Here is an 18,732-nt window from a genome sequence, read left to right on the forward strand (position 1 = left end):
TTAGAGTTGTTTAGATATTATCTGTGTAGTTCAAGCTAAAATGACTGTAATTGTAGGATCAGTGCTTGGAAATAATCAGTGAACTATTCAATCTCGATTGATTGTAGGCTAGTTACTCCATCGCAATGGATACGGAATCTGCTGACGTTGCTGTTTCATCGCCATATCTCTCCCTGTATAGGTCTTGTGTCACGTGTCCCGTTTGTTTAAGTATCAAGTTTGATATGAAAGTTTTGACTCGATAGGGAATGTTGTGATTTGTTCACCCTTTTGGTTTGATCACAGCGGCATCGACATAAAATCGCGGTCCTCAAGTTCTGTTCATGATAGACATTCATCACTTCTGTGTCCTGGTCAACATGCGCTGCTCAGCTGCAGACCCCACGTCACCGCTTATAAGACAGAAACAGGTCAGCTGGTGGTATGGACCTGTTAAATTCTCTTGGACTGTAAAAGCTGTACCACCGCGTGGTTTCCGCTCCAACTGCAGACATCCCAAGTATTGTTGAATGTGTGTTGCGACGCATGCTTGGTGACAGTCGAGATGACGTAATGAGCACACGCCCGAGTCGCGTGCGACACACATGTCTGGAAAATGCCATCAGTAACGTAGACTCAGACACGTGCTCGCGTTCATTATGGCAAACGTGTGTAATTAATGTGCTAATTAGCAGAAAGTATCGGAGCACTGTGGAGATGCCGGTATCTTTATCTGACGAGGTTTCAGATTCGGATTATATTTTTTTAGTATTTTGCTAATTCAAATAACCTGGAGTTGGTTATATAAAATATTACTAATCGTGACTAATTACTATCGTGATTCTTGTCTGGGGATGGGATGTGCTTTACATCGCCGAATACTTGTGAGGTCACATTCTATAATCCGTTCTTGACATTGGCAGGTTTTCGGTGAATAGTGTAGGTCTCGTATTGTACAGCTGATATTGTGTAACGTCTTAAGTAGGGAAAAAAAAAACAATATAATTAAATTTAGACATTTTTAACTCTGGTACAAAGTGACATTGCGATTAGATTCTAATTCATCTCGTTTTGTCAGTCTTGATTGAATGAATGTTATATATTTTTTTTTCAACAAATATTTTAATTTTTAAACCTGTTTTAAATGTCTCTCCCCCCCCCCCCCCTTTTTTTTTGTTACTTTCTGGACACACACTTTGTGAAACTCTCCTTTAAAACTGCTTCTTATGAATGAAATTTATTTTGTGGGTTTTCCCGATTCCCAGTCACCTGTTGCCGTCTAGGTCATATAGAAATAGCAACAAATGCCAGTTTGGCCATCATGTCTTTACTTCGTGTATAGTACAGGGATGGAGACCCATTGACACTTTCACGTGTGCTCATGACGTCAGAAGGGGGGGGTGGCGTCTTTTATTCGCCAAAAATGTATGTAAGAGAAAAGGGGAAGGGGTAGCTTATAGAAGTCTGATAAACTGGACTATTCCTGTCATATCTTGATGTATCAGGACATGCACTCATAGATCTAGAGTTATCAAGTTTACGAGTACTTGGGTGACTTTGGCTTGGGGTTTTGAGACCGCCTGGAGTCGACCTAGACCAGTCTTGTGTTTAGTGTGTTGTTTTCCGGTGCGTTGAAAGGCAAAGTATGATGAAATCGATTGGCGCGAGCCGATTTAGTTAAGTTAGAGCTAGACTGATGTGTTGATTTTCGTTAGGTTTGGATTTTATATCTCTATAAGTATAGTCTTGAGGGTTCTGTTAAAAGTTAACTGTTCTAATAATAAAATTATATTTGCCATGCTGAACAGTTAATAGATTTAATGATAGATCTAATCTAGATTTAGTAAGATCTAGAAATTTAGTAGTAGTTTAATTAAAGTATATTTTATTTAAGACCTTAACTTTAAGACAGATCTAGATCTAGTAAAAATCTAGTTAGATCTAATCTAATTCGTGTTATAGCCTAGATTATTCTAGACCAGATCTAGAGGATCCAGATTCCAGATCTTGTTATATAAGAATCTAGATTTTGCAACTATTATAGTTTATATAATGAGTATATTTTGTATATATATCCTCTAGATCTATTTTTTGATCTAACATCGAGTCCCTAAACTGGCCCTAAACAAACGAAGACTCTTATTATAGTTCACTTTCATAACTTGTGTCACCTAGATCTAGCTCTGGATCAATCTGTATTTTTATTATTTATGTCTCTAAATCAATTTTTTGTTATTTCTTGATTCTATTAAAACTTTTAAGAATTAAGGGTTAGATCTTTAAATCTAGCTTCTTAGCTTACATATAGAATTAATGTTCTGTCTCTTCCTCATTAGATCAGGATTATAAACTTTATATCACTGTTTCCCAAACAGTGTTTCCAGGAACCCTAGTGTTCTGCAAGACCTGAATAGGTATTCCACAAATGATTGGAATAATTAGCTAGTTGGCCACTACATGAATTACAACCTCTCTAAAAAAAAAAAAATAAGCAAAGTGTTTCTCTGAATACTCAGAATTGTGTGAAGTGTTCCTTTAAGGGAAAAGTTTGGAAACCACTGCTCTACATGATACATCCAAAATCATGTCCTTTTGATAAAGATTTCTAGATAACTAGATCTAGTATATGACATTTCCTTCACCTTTGTCCTTACACTTTCTATACTACTACAAATAGTTCAATAATAATAATAATAATCTTCATTATCCATAAGGAAATTTGTCTTACAATTTGTGCATTAAACAAAACATTATAGAAAAACAAAATTAACATTAACACCAGACTCGCTCATAATTTACATGCAAAAAGTTTATATCAGTTTCTATTTAATGGTTTGATTGCCAGGGGAACAAAAGAGTGTTTTTGTCTGTTTGTCTTTGCTATCGGTGTCTTGTATCTCTCTTGTGATGATAAAATCACAAAATCCTGACCTAAAGGGTGATTTTTTATTTCCAGAAACTTTTTGTAGCTTTTTTATGAACGTTTGTCTAAAACAGCGGCCCAAATGGGGTTTGTTTTTTGTCAATGATTTTATCAGCAGCATTTATAACATTGAACTTGGAGACAGTAGGGTGTTGCCTTCTGAACTGAATAGCCTGAGTTTGAATCTGATGGGACACTAGGAATATTTAGAGATTTTAATATATATATATATATGCAGGCTTTTTAAGGCAGCTTAGATACCTTTTCACTGATGTTTCTCTACCACATGTTAGACTGGACAAGAGTGGTTAGCGTGTTGATGCTGTTTCAGCATGGAAAGTGCTATAGAAATAAGGACCTACATCCTGAGAGAAATAGACAATAGTATAAACTTTAAGTGGGATATTTCTGTTTAAAATGTCCCACTATATCTGAAATGTTTCTCATCATCAAACTCCATTTGAGTGAGGGCTTAAGAGGCTTAAATTCTCTCTTGCAAAAGCCCTGGACAGAAACCCTGATGTCTTACGTAGTGCATACATCACCATACAGGTTGAGAATTTTTGTTTTCCCAGACCTGTCGAGACAGATCAGTAAGTTTGGGGCAGTCAAATAGAATATGAGGCACGGTTTCCTCTTCTTTCCTGCAGCGGGGGCACCGTGAATCAAAATTTGGCCATAGCAGTGAGAAATATGAGCTAACAGGACAATGGCCTGTCCTGCACTGTGCTATAATAGCTTGCTCAGGCCTGAACAGCCTCCACCACGGGGAAGTGCGATCAGGGCGCCTCATGCGCTCCCAGACTCCACAGACTTTTTGGGACTTGTCCCAGCACTCAAACCACTTTTTCATTTTTTGAATTATAGCTAGAGCATGATGAAAACTTACAGCCTGTTTGGTGGGTGGAATTTGCCCTCCCTGGTGTGCCAAGGAGTCTGCAATAGTGTTGCCAGTCACACCTATGTGACTCGGTACCCACTGCATTATTACAGGGGTGTCATAGCATTGCTTATTGTGTAAAGCCATGATGAAAGTGTCAATATTGGGGGGTCATGGTCCAGGGCTTTGCAAAGCCTGTAGTGTTTCTCTGTAAATGTTTCTCATAACTAATATCTTAACGTTTTCATCATTTCTTCGACAGCCATGCAGCGCCAAGCTCTATAAAAAACTTATCAAGTAAAGACACTACTCTCTCTGATCCAGATACTCCTGAGACTAAACCAAAGACATTTACAAACGGAATGAATGACTGGAGGCCCTTCGTCTATGGTGGTCTGGCCTCCATAGCAGCAGAATGTGGTAAATGCAGAAATTTTAAGATAATGACTAATAGAAATTAATTTCTAGTGTAAATGTGAAAAAGTTAAACAGTTGTTTTGTTTTGTTTTTTCACTTTTTGTTTCTAAAAATAAATTTTTGTTTGCAGGAACTTTTCCGATTGATACAACCAAGACCAGGTTGCAGATTCAAGGTCAGGTGATGGATGCTCAACTGCGTGACTTAAAGTATCGAGGAATGTTTCATGCCTTTGTCCGGATAGTTAGAGAGGAGGGCCCCCTGGCTTTGTATTCAGGGTAGGTTAGCTATACTCAGGGAGTAGGAGGGTTAAGTTCAGGATAAGTTTTTGATTTATTTTTCTTTAATGCTGCATTGAAAAAAAAATTAAATAAGTTGTAAAATGTCACCAACATTTTATGCCCTAAAAGAAAATGTATCAGCAGGTCTTGTAGTTCATATTGTAATTTTTATAGTTGCCCCATTACAGTTTATTTGAAAACATCAAAAAATTAATTCATCACCCACTGAATATCATGTTTTGCTTTCTCATGTAAAATATCTGTGAAGGAAAAAAAAACAATATAAAAAAATATACAATCTTTCTTCGAAATAGCAATTTATTGTTTATTTAATATTTATGTCACATTTTTGTTTGTGCAAGTTTGAGAAATTTAGTAGGACATCTTGGAAATGAAACATTAATTTTTGTTTTGCTTAACATACAGTCTTCATTAAACTGTTGTACAACAAAGAAGCCATTACTCTTTTTTTTTTTTTTTTTTTCTAATCAGTTATTAACATGACTATTAATTTCTTTTTGTCAATTATGTATCTCTTCAGATTGGCACCAGCTTTACTGAGACAGGCAACTTATGGAACTATCAAGATTGGGGTGTACCATTCACTTAAAAGAACACTTGTAACCGATCCAGCAGGTCAGCCTATAATTTTGGTTAGATTATAGCGATTCATTACAGTCAATGATGTTATTTACGCAATCTAACTTTAAACCAGATCAGTCAACATTTACTTCTCCTTAAAGATATTTTTTTGTATAAATTTTCTCTTTGACTGTTTCCATAATTTAGAAACGAAAAAATGTACTCTTATGATTGTTAAATAAAAGTATAAATTGACCGGTAAAGAGTTTTCCTCAAAAAAAAAAAAATGTTGTTTAAGTCTGCTAAATTAGTGAAGACACAGAGATAATCATGATAGCTGGAAGCACACAACAAGCTGGGCTAGCTTCAAGCAGCTGCCATCTTAGTCAAAAGAATATGGAACTGATCTACTTAGTGATTCACATATTAAAATCCAAATGGAGAGTTTAAGATTGATCCAGTTTTATTTCTGTATTATTTTATTGATGTTGTTGGTTAATTTGATGTTTATGGTTCAAGTTAATGTCTCAGATTATTATAAAATATAAAAGTAATTTGTGTTAACTCTTTCAGTGCGAATTATTTGATTGAAAAAAATAAGTTTTCTAGAACTGACAAAAATCTGCAAGGGGGGTAGAGTTACTAAAAGTAACACAACTTTTTTATTTTATTATATAATCTTACCATGTGGAATTATTTTCAAGTAAAATGATTTGGCTACGAAAGTGCAAAAAAATAAATTATTCAAGAAAATATTTTTATTAAATTGAAACAGAACATGGAAAAAGGAAATATATAAAAAAAAATTCATTAAAAAGTTGATATACTTGAAGATGTAACCTTTAATTAAACATTTTATTCATATATATTGAAAAGTCACAAAACAAAACACATTTAATCACTTCAAATTTTATAAAAGATGAACAAATGCACTAAGAAATAGTATTATTTAGTATGTTTTTTTGTTTTTTTTAATATTTTGCTCCTGCATCTGATTTACTATCAAAACAAATAACAATCATTCTCACATCCGGGAAACAAAAAAGAGAAATACAAAGTTTAACATTAAAAAGATAGTTAAATAATTATTTTATAACAAGTTACTCCTTGAGTAAGAGTAAGAGTTGAAATAGTTAAGTCTGTTTTGTCTGATGTTTTGATGGTTTCTTTTGTCACAGAGGAAACTTTAGCCATCAATGTATTGTGTGGTGTTGTTGCTGGTATGACCTCAAGCTCCATAGCCAATCCAACTGATGTTTTGAAGGTACTAATCTCAGTTTTTTATAATGAATAGAAATCCCATTATAAAATTCTCAACTATGTTATTTGTCTTTTTAATGCCTTGATGTTTTCTCCCAGGTGAGAATGCAGGCTCGTGGCAACAAGTCGTCTGGGTACGACAACATTGTGTGTTCGTTTATCAAGATTTACAAACAAGAAGGGCTTGCAGGATTGTGGAGAGTGAGTTGGTTGAGATTGGTGTCCTTTTTTAGGCAGCTTAACTTTGGTGTCTACTAAATTTAACAGTTTGTTAAGGTTAATAGCTACATGCTTTAGAGTTATAGTATCTCAATAATGGAATTAACATGCAAGCAATCAGATGTACTCATTATTCTCATTGCGTTTAGCAGATTTTGTTTCTTTGAATTGTCTTTCATGCTCTGTACATGCTCAAAGGACTGTTTTCCAATGTTTCGTGGACCAGTGGGGAAAAAAGGTTTCCATGCTGCCGTGTTCACCAAACACAACTGCTCAAGTCGGGATTCTTCTTCTTCTTCTAGCCAGCTTTATTGCTGCTGAGCTGTGAGCTCTTTTGCAGACTGTGCCAAGGGAAAAAAGTGTGCTGTTTCCTTCAGTTGTTCAGCACTACCGTACAGGGTGTTGGTTATGTTGGGCTGTAGTGGAAGTAGGGTCTGCCTAAGGTGGATTAGGGAGGGGCATTCAAAGAGGATATGGTTTATGATTTCAAAGGGGTGGGCGCAGTGTCTGCAAAGGGGGAGTTGTGTGGAGTTTATTTTGTTCAGGTGGTAATTTAATAGTGGTGTGCCCATTGGTTGAGCCAAGTCGGGATTCAATTCAAGCTGTTTTTATCAGCCAGCTACACATCCCACATAATACCACAATATTGGGGATGTTTGTACCCAAGTTTGGACTTTGATTTCTTGTTCTAGTGTCTGAGATACTTTAAATATAAAGACATGAACAGTTAAGTCCTCAAACCATTGCAAGCATATACAACTCCACTTGGCTTTGCATGCACAACCTGACATTTCAAACCAACTAAAACAAAATTTTTGTTAAAATGGTATTTATCTGATCATCTTGTAATTTTCTGTTACAGGGTGTCGGCCCCACAGCCCAGAGAGCTGCCATTGTTGCTGGCGTTGAACTACCAGTTTATGATGCTGTCAAGAAACATATCATTTCTACTGGCTATCTTGGAGACTCTAAAGGAACACATTTTCTGTATGTATATTTACAGTGATGATTGTTAATATATAGTTACAGTAACAACCAGACATTGGTATATTTCTTTGGATATTTATTTATTTGATTAAATACTTACTCTCTTTTGAGAATAGAATGTAAAGGATAGATTGTCCTCATGTAAAGCAATTAAGCTTGAGATAAACAAAGTTTGAAAAAAAAAATCAAAAACAAATTCTCAATATTTTAATTATTAAATCCAACCAGAATAATCACAGAAGTATAGATCATAATATTGAATCACACAAAATATATTTAAGACAAACTAGTAATATTTGTTTCTAGGTTGGGCTGATACCTTTTAAACTCTAGTACCTATGAGATAAAACTTATAGAAAAAGTTCTGGTCTATTTCTATCAACACAAACTAATTATAGAGCTCATGAATGCATGACTTAATTATTTTCCCATGACATTGCAAGTACAAGAGTAGGTTAAGTCCCTTGCTTTTGCAGCTTTGACAACTTTAATGTCTGGTCTTGTTAAGATATTGATATATTGGTTGTTTATTTCAGGGCAAGTTTTTTGGCAGGTTTTGCTGGTGCCTTGGCTTCCAACCCGATTGATGTTTGTAAGGTAAGCTTTGATTGGTTGACTCTTGTGTATAGTGGGATCTTTATTGTTCAAGACGCAAGCATCTGATGTTGCTCTTTTGTCTCTGGCTGGGGATTTATAAGTTGATCTTCGTTAAGTTTCACTTAATGTCTTGGTGTAATCAAAATAGGCAATAGTCCAATGTGTAGTCTATTAGCAGTGGGGCGAGACTATTCACATTGTCCATAACAAATGCAGAAAATTAAAAAGCGTATGCTACTAGTGAACATTTCTCTGAGCTGGCAATCTATCAATGAGGTTTGCAGTGACATTAGCCATAGCTCTGCTCTGAGAGTGACCACCTATTTGAGCCCAAGAGTTGTACTTCTACTAATCTATTAAAAAACTATTTAAAACATTTCTATTATTTATATTTAAGGACAGTGTCTTATTTTATTCATATCACACTTGTTAAATTGATTTCTAGACTCGAATGATGAATCAGAGTGTCAACATTGTGACGGCAGTCCCAGCTGGGGGAGTGTCAATATCTCCTGCCAAGACTGCTATCTACACCTCCACCTTGGATTGTATAGTCAGAGTAAGTGTAACAGTCTCTTCTGTATTTCTATGTCTTTGTGATGAATGTTCCATATTTTTTGTATTCAGCTTAACCTCGTTTAAATTTCTGTTTCAATGTGAAATCTTTCATGCTGATCAGTTTTATGGTTTCCATAATTTCATTTTTAGGAATGATTTGCTTAAAACTATTTCTCGTATGTATTTAAAAATAGCTTGTCATAAAGCTGCTTATTTATTTTTTTAAGACTGTGAAAACGGAAGGAGTTACTGCCCTGTACAAAGGCTTCATTCCCAACTGGTTGAGACTTGGTCCTTGGAATATTATTGTATCCTTTGAAACATTCTTTGATCACATTAGCATTTTAGTTTCATTTATTAGATGACCTTTTTTTTTGCCTTTTCAATAGTAATTATGAAATTTTTAGAAAAGATAGGGCTGATAATCATGGAGGAGTTCTTTTAGCAATAAAAAACACTCTTATAGCAGAAGAAATTACCTTACCTAACTCAAAAAATATAGAATCAACATTTTGTAAAATTAATACCACCTCAACATCCCTAATAATAGGCAGCATTTACAGACCACCAAATTCTAGTTTAGAATACATGCAGGAACTATGTAATCAGATTACTACACTTAAAGAGACAAATAAAAATGCAGTTTTTTGGATTATGGGTGATTTCAACCTACCTGATATAAATTGGAAAACACTAACCATAGATAAACACCAAAACCTTAAGGACATAAATGAGCTTTTCATAGACACTTTACACAACCTAAGTTTAGATCAAATCATTAAAAAGCCAACTAGATTAAACAACACATTAGATCTCTTCTTAACCAACAGACCTGGATTAGTAGTTGATTATGATATTATCCCTGGTCTATCAGACCATGAGATCATAAAAATACACAGTCAGATAAAAGCAGTAGCCAATACAAAACCCAAAAGAAAAATCTTACTCTGGAATAAATGTAACCTAACACAACTACACCAAGCTGCATTAAACTTTCAACAAACATTCTTATTAGAAAAAGACATTAACCAACCAGTCGATGACCTCTGGAATTTCATTAAAAACCATCTTAAAAGCATTATAGAAAATCATATACCAACTAAATACACATCAAACAAAATAAATAAAGGCTGGTTTAATAATAGACTAAAGAAGCTTTGTAAACAGAAGGAAAACCTATATAGAAAATTTAAAGAAACTAATGCAGAAAGAGTTTACAAAAAGTATATAAAAATTAAACACTTAACCCAAAAAGTAAGCAGACAGCTGCAGAGTGAATACATAAACAATGTAATATCTAAAGATAACAACAAAAACCTATGGTCATACATTAAGTCTAAGAAATTGGAAACAACAGGCGTAGCGCCATTAAAAGATGAACATAACATAATACATAATGATAATGAAACTAAAGCAAACATCCTAAACAAATACTTTGCATCAGCATTCTCAGCCCCAGGAGACAAAGACATATTACTGAATTTGAACCAAGTAGACAACATAGAAGATATAGTAGTACAAGAAAATGGAATTCAAAAACTATTAGCCAACACCAAACCAAATAAAGCTTCTGGACCTGATGGTATTCCAGCTAGATTACTCAAAGAACTAAGTAATGAGCTAGCCCCAGTGTTCAAAATACTCTTTCAGGCTTCACTTAACCAGGGCAGAGTACCAAAGGACTGGAAAGAAGCTAATGTCACCCCCCTATTTAAAAAAGGAGGAAAATCTGACCCAGGAAACTACAGACCAGTATCACTTACCAGCATCACATGTAAAATCCTAGAACACATAATATGTAGCAACATCATAAATCACTTAGACAAACATAATGTCCTCACACCATACCAACATGGCTTTAGGAAATATAGATCATGTGAAACACAACTAATAGGACTAATTGATGATTTTTCAAAAGGTTTAGATAATAATGAACAAATAGATGCTTTTATACTAGATTTTTCTAAGGCTTTTGACGAAGTTCACCACCATAGTTTGCTTAAAAAATTAAAATATTTCGTCATTAATGGTCCACTGCATCAGTGGATTAAAGACTTTCTGATAGGGAGAGAACAAACTGTAATAATAAATGGCTCTAAATCAACACCAATAACAGTAAACTCAGGTGTACCTCAAGGAACAGTCTTGGGTCCACTACTATTTTTAATTTACATAAATGATTTACCAAATTGCATTACTTCAGGAACAAAAGTCAGATTATTTGCAGACGATTGCATAATATTATATAGAACAATAAAAACAACACAAGACACAGATATTTTACAAAGAGAATTAGATGAATTACAGAAATGGGAATCAAATTGGAGCATGTCTTTCCACCCAGAAAAATGTCAGTTGTTAAGAGTAACAAAAAAACTAAAACAAAAAAATTCCACTTATCTTATTCATGGCAAACCAGTAACACAGACTAAAAACGCAAAATACCTAGGTGTTATAATAAATGAAAAACTGTCATGGAATCCACATATTGATGAAACTACAAAAAAATCAAACAAAGCATTAGGATTTATTAAAAGAAATTTCTATAAATCAAATAAGAACATAAAACTAAAATGTTATTTAACCTTGGTTAGGCCAATAATAGAATATGCATCCTCTGTTTGGGACCCCTCAACTCAAGAAAACATTAAGAAACTAGAACAGACACAAAATAGAGCAGTGCGATTCATAACAAACGAATATTCACATTTGACTAGAGTAACACCTTTAGTAAAATCACTAAATTTAGAAAGCCTTCAGGACAGAAGGCTCAAAAGTAAAGTAGCAATAATACATAAAACACTGAACCATAATCTTCAAATACAAAAACAAAATTTAATAAAATACTCTGAAAGACACAAAGATAAAGGCACATTCCTCGTCCCATATGCTAGGACAAATTTGTACAAATACTCCTTCTTCCCTAGTGCTATTAGAGCATGGAATGGGTTGCCTGAGCTAGCCAGGAAAACCAGTGACTTGGCAGAATTTAAGTCATTGGTTAATATGCATGACTAAATGCATGACGCATAGGACGTAATCATCTTCTTTTTTGAAGTAACGTCTGTATTATATAAGATAAGATAGGTATATACTTTTATGTACTGAAATACATTTTTTTATACTTATAATATTTATACTTATACTTATAATATTTATACCTATAATTGTTTTCCTTGACTCCACCTTCAGTTCTTTATGACTTATGAACAATTGAAGCATCTATACTGATTGTTCACAATCTTTGTGTGAATAGAATCTTTGGAGATCTTATTGTAGTCAGACAATCTTCTTGTGAATAGAATCATTGGAGATCTCACTTCACTCAGACCCTGAATTGTGTCAATGACTTAACTAAACAAGAGGTTTTGAAGAATCTCATCATATCAGACGTTCAGTGTTTAGAGGAGCTGATGGGTTTAATAATCTCAACCGATGTAAATATTCATGTAAATATTTCTATGTAAAGAAATATATTTGGGAAACAACTTTGCAATGAGCCAAGTTCAACACAGTGGGAAGAAATTTATTAGATGTAAATACAGAATATAGTTGTTTTTTTTTTGTTTTTTTTTTCATTTTTTTAAATTGTTGATCATTCAACTGTATGCATGGCTTGTGTGTATATTTCTGGACTCTTTCTCGTGTCTTTCATATCATCTGGCTAAGAGTCCAGAAGTTGTAAAGTAAAAAAAGAAAAATTATTATTTTTTTCGTTTTATTTAAGACAAAGAGATTTAGTTAATATTTTTTAGAATTGTTCATTTTATTAATCTACGACATTGCACTCATCCTGAATTTTCAGAAATTTTATTTTTTTACTTGACAGAAAGGCCCACAAAGCTTTTTGTTTTTGTGGATGTTACCAAAAAATATTTCACTAGACTGCATAGTCCATGTAAAGAAAACAACAACAACAAAAGAACATGTAAAAGAAGATGGATGTATTTTGTTGTTACTTTATTACAAATTTTGTTTAAAGTGCAATGTCCATCCTATTGTAGTCACCCAAACTTTTGATGTTTTGTATTCTTTCAAAAAGGCTCTATTTGCAGGTGTATTCCTTCAAAAAGGCTCTATTTGCAGGTGTATTCCTTCAAAAAGGCTCTATTTGCAGGTGTATTCCTTCAAAAAGGCTCTATTTGCAGGTGTACTCCTTCAAAAATGCTCTATTTGCAGGTGTATTCCTTCAAAAAAGCTCTATTTGCAGGTGTATTCCTTCAAAAAGGCTCTATTTGCAGGTGTACTCCTTCAAAAATGCTCTATTTGCAGGTGTATTCCTTCAAAAATGCTCTATTTGCAGGTGTATTCCTTCAAAAAGGCTCTATTTGCTGGTGTATTCCTTCAAAAAGGCTCTATTTGCAGGTGTATTCCTTCAAAAAGGCTCTATTTGCAGGTGTATTCCTTCAAAAATGCTCTATTTGCAGGTGTATTCCTTCAAAAAGGCTCTATTTGCTGGTGTATTCCTTCAAAAAGGCTCTATTTGCAGGTGTATTCCTTCAAAAAGGCTCTATTTGCAGGTGTATTCCTTCAAAAAGGCTCTATTTGCAGGTGTATTCCTTCAAAAAGGCTCTATTTGCAGGTGTATTCCTTCAAAAAGGCTCTATTTCCAGGTGTATTCCTGCAAAAAGGCTCTATTTGCAGGTGTATTCCTTCAAAAAGGCTCTATTTGCAGATGAAGAAATATTTGTTTTTTTAGCACTTATATTGAAGTGTTTGTTTTAGTCTACGACAATGCACTCATCCTGAATTTTCAGACATTGAAATCATTGTCGTTATGATGATGAATAGTGTACGAAAGTAGGAAGACAATTTCTAATTCACCGAATCCATGGTTGAACAAACAAACATGTGCCCTAATAATACCAGTAAAAAAAAATTATCTTCTAAAATCTGCCAATCATCTCTTCGTGCATCTCAATTGAACATGTTAGCTTGAAAATGTGTTAGGCTGAAAACAAACAATAATTTCAAAGACGTTTAAGATTATTTGCTGTGTGTGTAGGCTGAATGATGAATGAATGAGTTGAGCTCTATTTCCCAAGACCTGTACCCAGACATAAACACTTGGAAAGTGGACGTCGTCCAGTATTTAAGTTTTCCATCCATTGTTAAAAGAGATACTAAACACCTTTGTTCATATACTGTAACAGTCTATTAAAATCTTCTATGAAGGTTGCTTCTGTTTTACATGTAAATAAACTCGTGGCTGAGGTGTGTAAATAGACTTGAGGCTCTCTTGAGGTGTCAGAGTTTCAATCTTTATTTTGGTTGTACATTTCATTTCCATAATTTATTTGGTTCCTTTTGAGATTTTCTGTCCAGTGTCACTGATGCACTCGTTCGACATCTGAGGACATGGGAGGTTTTCATTAAAGGGAGGCTAATCCATAAATTGCAAGTTTTGTTTTGGTTATGCAGTGCAAATAACATGGAAGTATAGGCAATGATATCTCTGCAATGGAGAACAAACATTTGATTGAGCATTTCAGAATGTAAACAGATTTAACCATTTACTATGGCAGTCTTGAACCATATTATAAAGCTATAACGGTTGATATGTTTTGTATTGAAGCACTATTACCTGGGAGAATGTGTAGAAAATGTTTATCTAAAACATATTAACAATTTTAGTCAATTTATTTGACCAGGGTCTTTGAAATATTTTTCAATTGGATTATTCCCCCTGTATGAATACTTTTTTTTACCATACGCTATTTTTTGACTAAAGCACAAAATGAGTTTATTTATGTCATTGCTTTATGAACATTTTCTTCTAAGGAATCAAGTTTCTAGCCTCATTGTTTAGTTTAGTTTAACATTCATTCATTTATTTTATTTCAAATGGCAGTTGGTGGCATGGCAACTGATACAATTTTTAGAATAGTCCTTACTCAGCAGACATTCATATCAAATTTATTATAGAGGACATCTTTTTTTAAATATTTTATACGAAGCTTACATTAACTCCCTTTAGCTGTCTGGTACACATTTTGTACACCTTATTTCTCCCCCTTCCCAATCTTAGATCCAAGTGAAAACTTTGCAAAATTATTCATTGTCAGTAACAAATCCAAAAACCAATCTAAAAAAATTAACCAATTAGTTAATTATTTTTGTTTTACATAGAAAAGGGAGAGAAATTTTGCAGTATCAAGAACTATGGGAGTTATTGTATAGAGTTTGTTTTTAAAAAGTAGTATTTATATTTTGCTTATTTCCCCATCTACTCAGTAGTTGCAGATAGAAGCACTGCTGCATGATATTCAGATGTCAGTCACAGGCTGGCTAACCTGTTCCTACCGAGATACTTTGATTGCCTTCTGGGTCACAAAGGGAGAGAATTTTTGTAATTCTTTTCGGAATGTAGTTATGATTGTAGACATTTAATGTGTATTTAGAGGTCGACTGAATCTAATGACAACTTAAATGTCTATGGCATGTCATCAGTTAAAATTAAAAATTAAATTACAGCTTTTATGTAGCGCTACTTTCCTGCTTATAGCTTGCTCAGAGCCTATGGTCCAATCTCATTTGTGGGCCACTGGAAGAGGGTATTCTGTGCTGCCATTTAGGTGTTAGTGCAGGCTTGGATAATGTGATGTTGTGTGATGATCTCTCAGTTTATTATTTCTTAGTGTTTGACTTTTGGCCGTGTGAGCAAGCCAATGCCTGCCCCACCACCTTTCAACGAGATATTTAAACAGAACTTGTGTGTCCAGCACTTTGTATTGGTTTTGTTACACTGGCTCAGCATGAGCTCTGGATAGACTCAGGAGCTGCTGGCACTGCCCAGACCTGACTAGAATTGTGTTTGTCTGGGCTGTTTTATTGATGGCATAATGTTAACATTTGTAAACTTGATTTCAGAGACATTCTGTAGAGATATGACAAGTTGTACCTGATCAATCTCTAGCAACTCTCTGAAACATTTTGTTTTGTGTCTTGTATTTTTTGTTCCAACTTTTTATTTGTCCTTATTTATATAAATATGTACCAACTCAATAGTTTATTTCTCTCTTTCATCAACTGGTTTCATCTATTTATTAAGTCTCAAACATTGGTTCATTTGTTTACTCGTGTTAAGACAAGGTTGATGTTGTTTACACTGATTGGGGAGGGGCCCTAGTGGCCTGAAGGGGGTGGTTGCCTTGTCCAGTCAATCTAGTTTTTTTTTTATTTAGTCCCCTCAGATTCATTGATTCAACACAGAAAAACCTAACATTCTGTAACCCCTTGCTCCTTACTTACAAATCTTTGGGTATCTTTCACCTTTTTAAGTTTTTCTAGGTTTTGTCTTGCTTAACGTTTTAGTTGTAAATGTATCATTTTTTTCCCCCTCTGTGTTCAACTTGATACAGCCAGTGGACAGAGAGTGTTGTCCCTTGTTTATAAAGAAAGTGAAGGCTAAGTGTATACAATCATCAATGACATGCAATAAAATACATTAAATGAAATAAATTATATTTATGCAATTTTTAAAAATTAAAATGATATCAAATGGTTGAAACTATTAAAAGGTCATTTGAAAGAGCAATTTTTGTTTTCGCATTGTTAGCTTTGTTATCGTGGTTGTTAACACAGAACTAAAAAGCTGCAGTCAAATAATTCTTCTTTAACTCTTTCTCTCCTAACTGACGATACCAGCGTTGATTCCACCAGAATATGGTAAATAATTACGGAGAGAAAGAGTTAAAAACTCTCTAGTATATACATGTGTCTAAGAGTGTATGGTCCATGCAAGGTGTTCCTAGACTCTGTATCTAATTAAAGTTTTCTGCTTTGAAGCTAAGCCTGTAAACTGTAAGATAGTCTAGGTGCTGTACTAATAAAACACTTAAACAGTGGAACAATGTTTTGCAACTAAGAAGGCCAACAACTCCCCGAGAGTAAACCTAAATGTACCTCGGGCTTACGTTGGTTCAAAATGTAAATAAATGACGTAGCCAGTTTGGTCCTGGAACAAAAGTATTGGATCTAGTCTCGGTGATTGCATAATAGATCTGATCCAAATGTATTCTGAGCGGTTCTAAAATTAAGCTGCAGCAGTAGTGTTAGTTACTAAAAGCTAATAAAAAAAAACAAAAAAAACTGATTTCAACCATGAACACGCAGACTGCATGGTGGAAGGGAGGAGGGGGGTGAGACGTGGATATTGTTCCGTTGGACACGTTGGCTGCATTTCTGATTGATGCAGTTAAGTGGATTGAAAAAAGGGGGGGGGGGCAAGGCTGAAGAAAGCCAGTTCAAATCTCAGAGAGAGAGAGAGTAGCAGTTTTGAAATGGCTGGAAGTACAATGTTTCAATCTTTGGGTAATCCGTTATCTCTTTATGTTTATTCAGTACTGAAGAAATGACATTGCCAACAAGACATAAGACACTGACAAAAGTTTACGGTTTACACAACAGTTCACGTTAAAATTGTTCATGAACTGTCCAAACTTGTCGATCACTGGAGTGTCCAATATCCTTTTTAAAATCATGGTTTTAATATTAATGGTTTTAAATTGGCGTGAATACAATTCAGATTATTTTCGTTTTAAAACGAGTTTCACGCTTGTTGCAAGATTTGTGTAAAAGTTAAGATATAGATCTATCTTTCCAGAGTTTATTTTGATAAATTCTCTCAAGCTGCAATCCAACCATCACCCTTATCAACACCGACATTGTTATTGTTGAGTTTTTTAAATAAGCAATTAAACAACAGCGTCACCTGTCTGAAACGCTTTTCATGTGCACATTAAAAAAAAAAGGTTTATACACTTTCTGAAAAGTTCTATTTGAAAGTTACATGGGAGTGGTCAAAAAGACAATTAGTCGCAGTAAACAAGACAACTCTTCACATGGAAACAAAAACTTGACAAAGAATGACAACTCTTGAATGTTTCAAAATCAATCAGTTTATTTAAAAATGATAAATAAACACTCAGCAGTTTAAGATTTCGTTAAAACAACAATGGTAGTCTCAAAAGAAACATTTTTTTTTAAAAGGCTGTACAATAGATCTAACATGCTAACACCTATAATAAATCTAACAAGTTTAATCAACTCCCCAATCTAATGAATGAAAACTAGTAAATCTGAACAATAAACCAACATTAGGAAAGATTCATGCATTGTGGTCTGTGCATTAAGTTTGCTATTTACACCGAAACCAGGTGACGCACCTTTTTACATCCTGGGCAAGTCTCCACCCCTCGTGCTAACCCACGTCTAGACCAAAGCTTTGGGATTTTGTAACACAGAAGAGTTCCTATCTTCTGTTCAAATAATTCAGAAAACTAAAAGGCCAATTTGATTTGACATAGACAAATTAAGAGAAATATATTGACCAGCATGAGGATCAAACCTTCGACATTCCCGTTATTTGTGCGAAATTCTATCAACGGAACTAATCAGCAATTCTTGATATTAATTTTTAAAAATTCCACCGTATTTACCACCCAGGGGCGGACTGGCTATATGGGCATTCGGGCAAATACCCGGTGGGCCGATACCTAAATGGGACGGTAGAACCACAGTAATCATCTTTTTTTTTTTTTTACATCACGTCTGTTTTATAAGATAAGGGCGACATGCATGTCACTTCGGCACGTAATGCTTTGTGGAAGGTTTTCTAGTATTCTCTTACAAGAGAGGCCCTCTGGGTGAAGTATTTATAGTCACTGTATGCATGTGTACAGCTATCGATATATTATCAACTTGACAGAATGATTTTGATGACATGTTGACCTAGAATTGGATGTCCATCATATAATATGCAATTTATGGGCCGGACGAAATAGAGGATGCCCGGGCCGATTTTGACATCCAGTCCGACCCTGTTACCACCCATGGAGAAAGTGAGCTGACAGTAAGAATTAAGAATTCCGGTTGCTTTAATAATCATATACACAAGTCTAAGCTGGCCATTAGTGTTTTCTCCATTTCAGACCTTAGATTCAAGGTTCATCTGTTTTTATGGCCGCCGGTTAACGCGGGTGTCATGTGGCCAGCACAATGACCAACTGCCTTTACTTCCCCTAATTAAAGTTTGGTGGACTCCGGGG

At 34.6% G+C, this 18,732-nt stretch overlaps 1 protein-coding gene across 6 annotated transcripts in view; it reads left to right on the top strand.

Moving 5' to 3' along the window:
- Nucleotides 1–16,220, top strand: part of LOC106067678 (kidney mitochondrial carrier protein 1-like) — a 45,804-nt gene extending 29,584 nt beyond the window's left edge. For 3 of the 6 annotated variants that reach the window (XM_056012378.1, XM_056012377.1, XM_056012376.1), the window contains 10 exons: nucleotides 4,045–4,202; nucleotides 4,330–4,477; nucleotides 5,022–5,116; nucleotides 6,241–6,326; nucleotides 6,422–6,523; nucleotides 7,404–7,528; nucleotides 8,065–8,125; nucleotides 8,571–8,684; nucleotides 8,911–8,991; nucleotides 11,876–16,220. In XM_056012378.1, coding sequence (XP_055868353.1) covers nucleotides 4,045–4,202; nucleotides 4,330–4,477; nucleotides 5,022–5,116; nucleotides 6,241–6,326; nucleotides 6,422–6,523; nucleotides 7,404–7,528; nucleotides 8,065–8,125; nucleotides 8,571–8,684; nucleotides 8,911–8,991; nucleotides 11,876–11,914 — 1,009 coding nt within the window. In that variant the 3' untranslated portion in view covers nucleotides 11,915–16,220. Of the gene's footprint in view, nucleotides 1–1,411; nucleotides 1,695–4,044; nucleotides 4,203–4,329; nucleotides 4,478–5,021; nucleotides 5,117–6,240; nucleotides 6,327–6,421; nucleotides 6,524–7,403; nucleotides 7,529–8,064; nucleotides 8,126–8,570; nucleotides 8,685–8,910; nucleotides 8,992–11,875 lie in introns of those variants that run through there. The other 3 variants (XM_056012379.1, XM_056012380.1, XM_056012381.1) reach the window with 3 other exon arrangements.
- The last annotated feature ends 2,512 nt before the right edge of the window (nucleotides 16,221–18,732 follow it).

Source organism: Biomphalaria glabrata, chromosome 15 (assembly GCF_947242115.1).
Source record: "Biomphalaria glabrata chromosome 15, xgBioGlab47.1, whole genome shotgun sequence".
NCBI classification, from domain to species: Eukaryota; Metazoa; Mollusca; class Gastropoda; family Planorbidae; genus Biomphalaria; species Biomphalaria glabrata.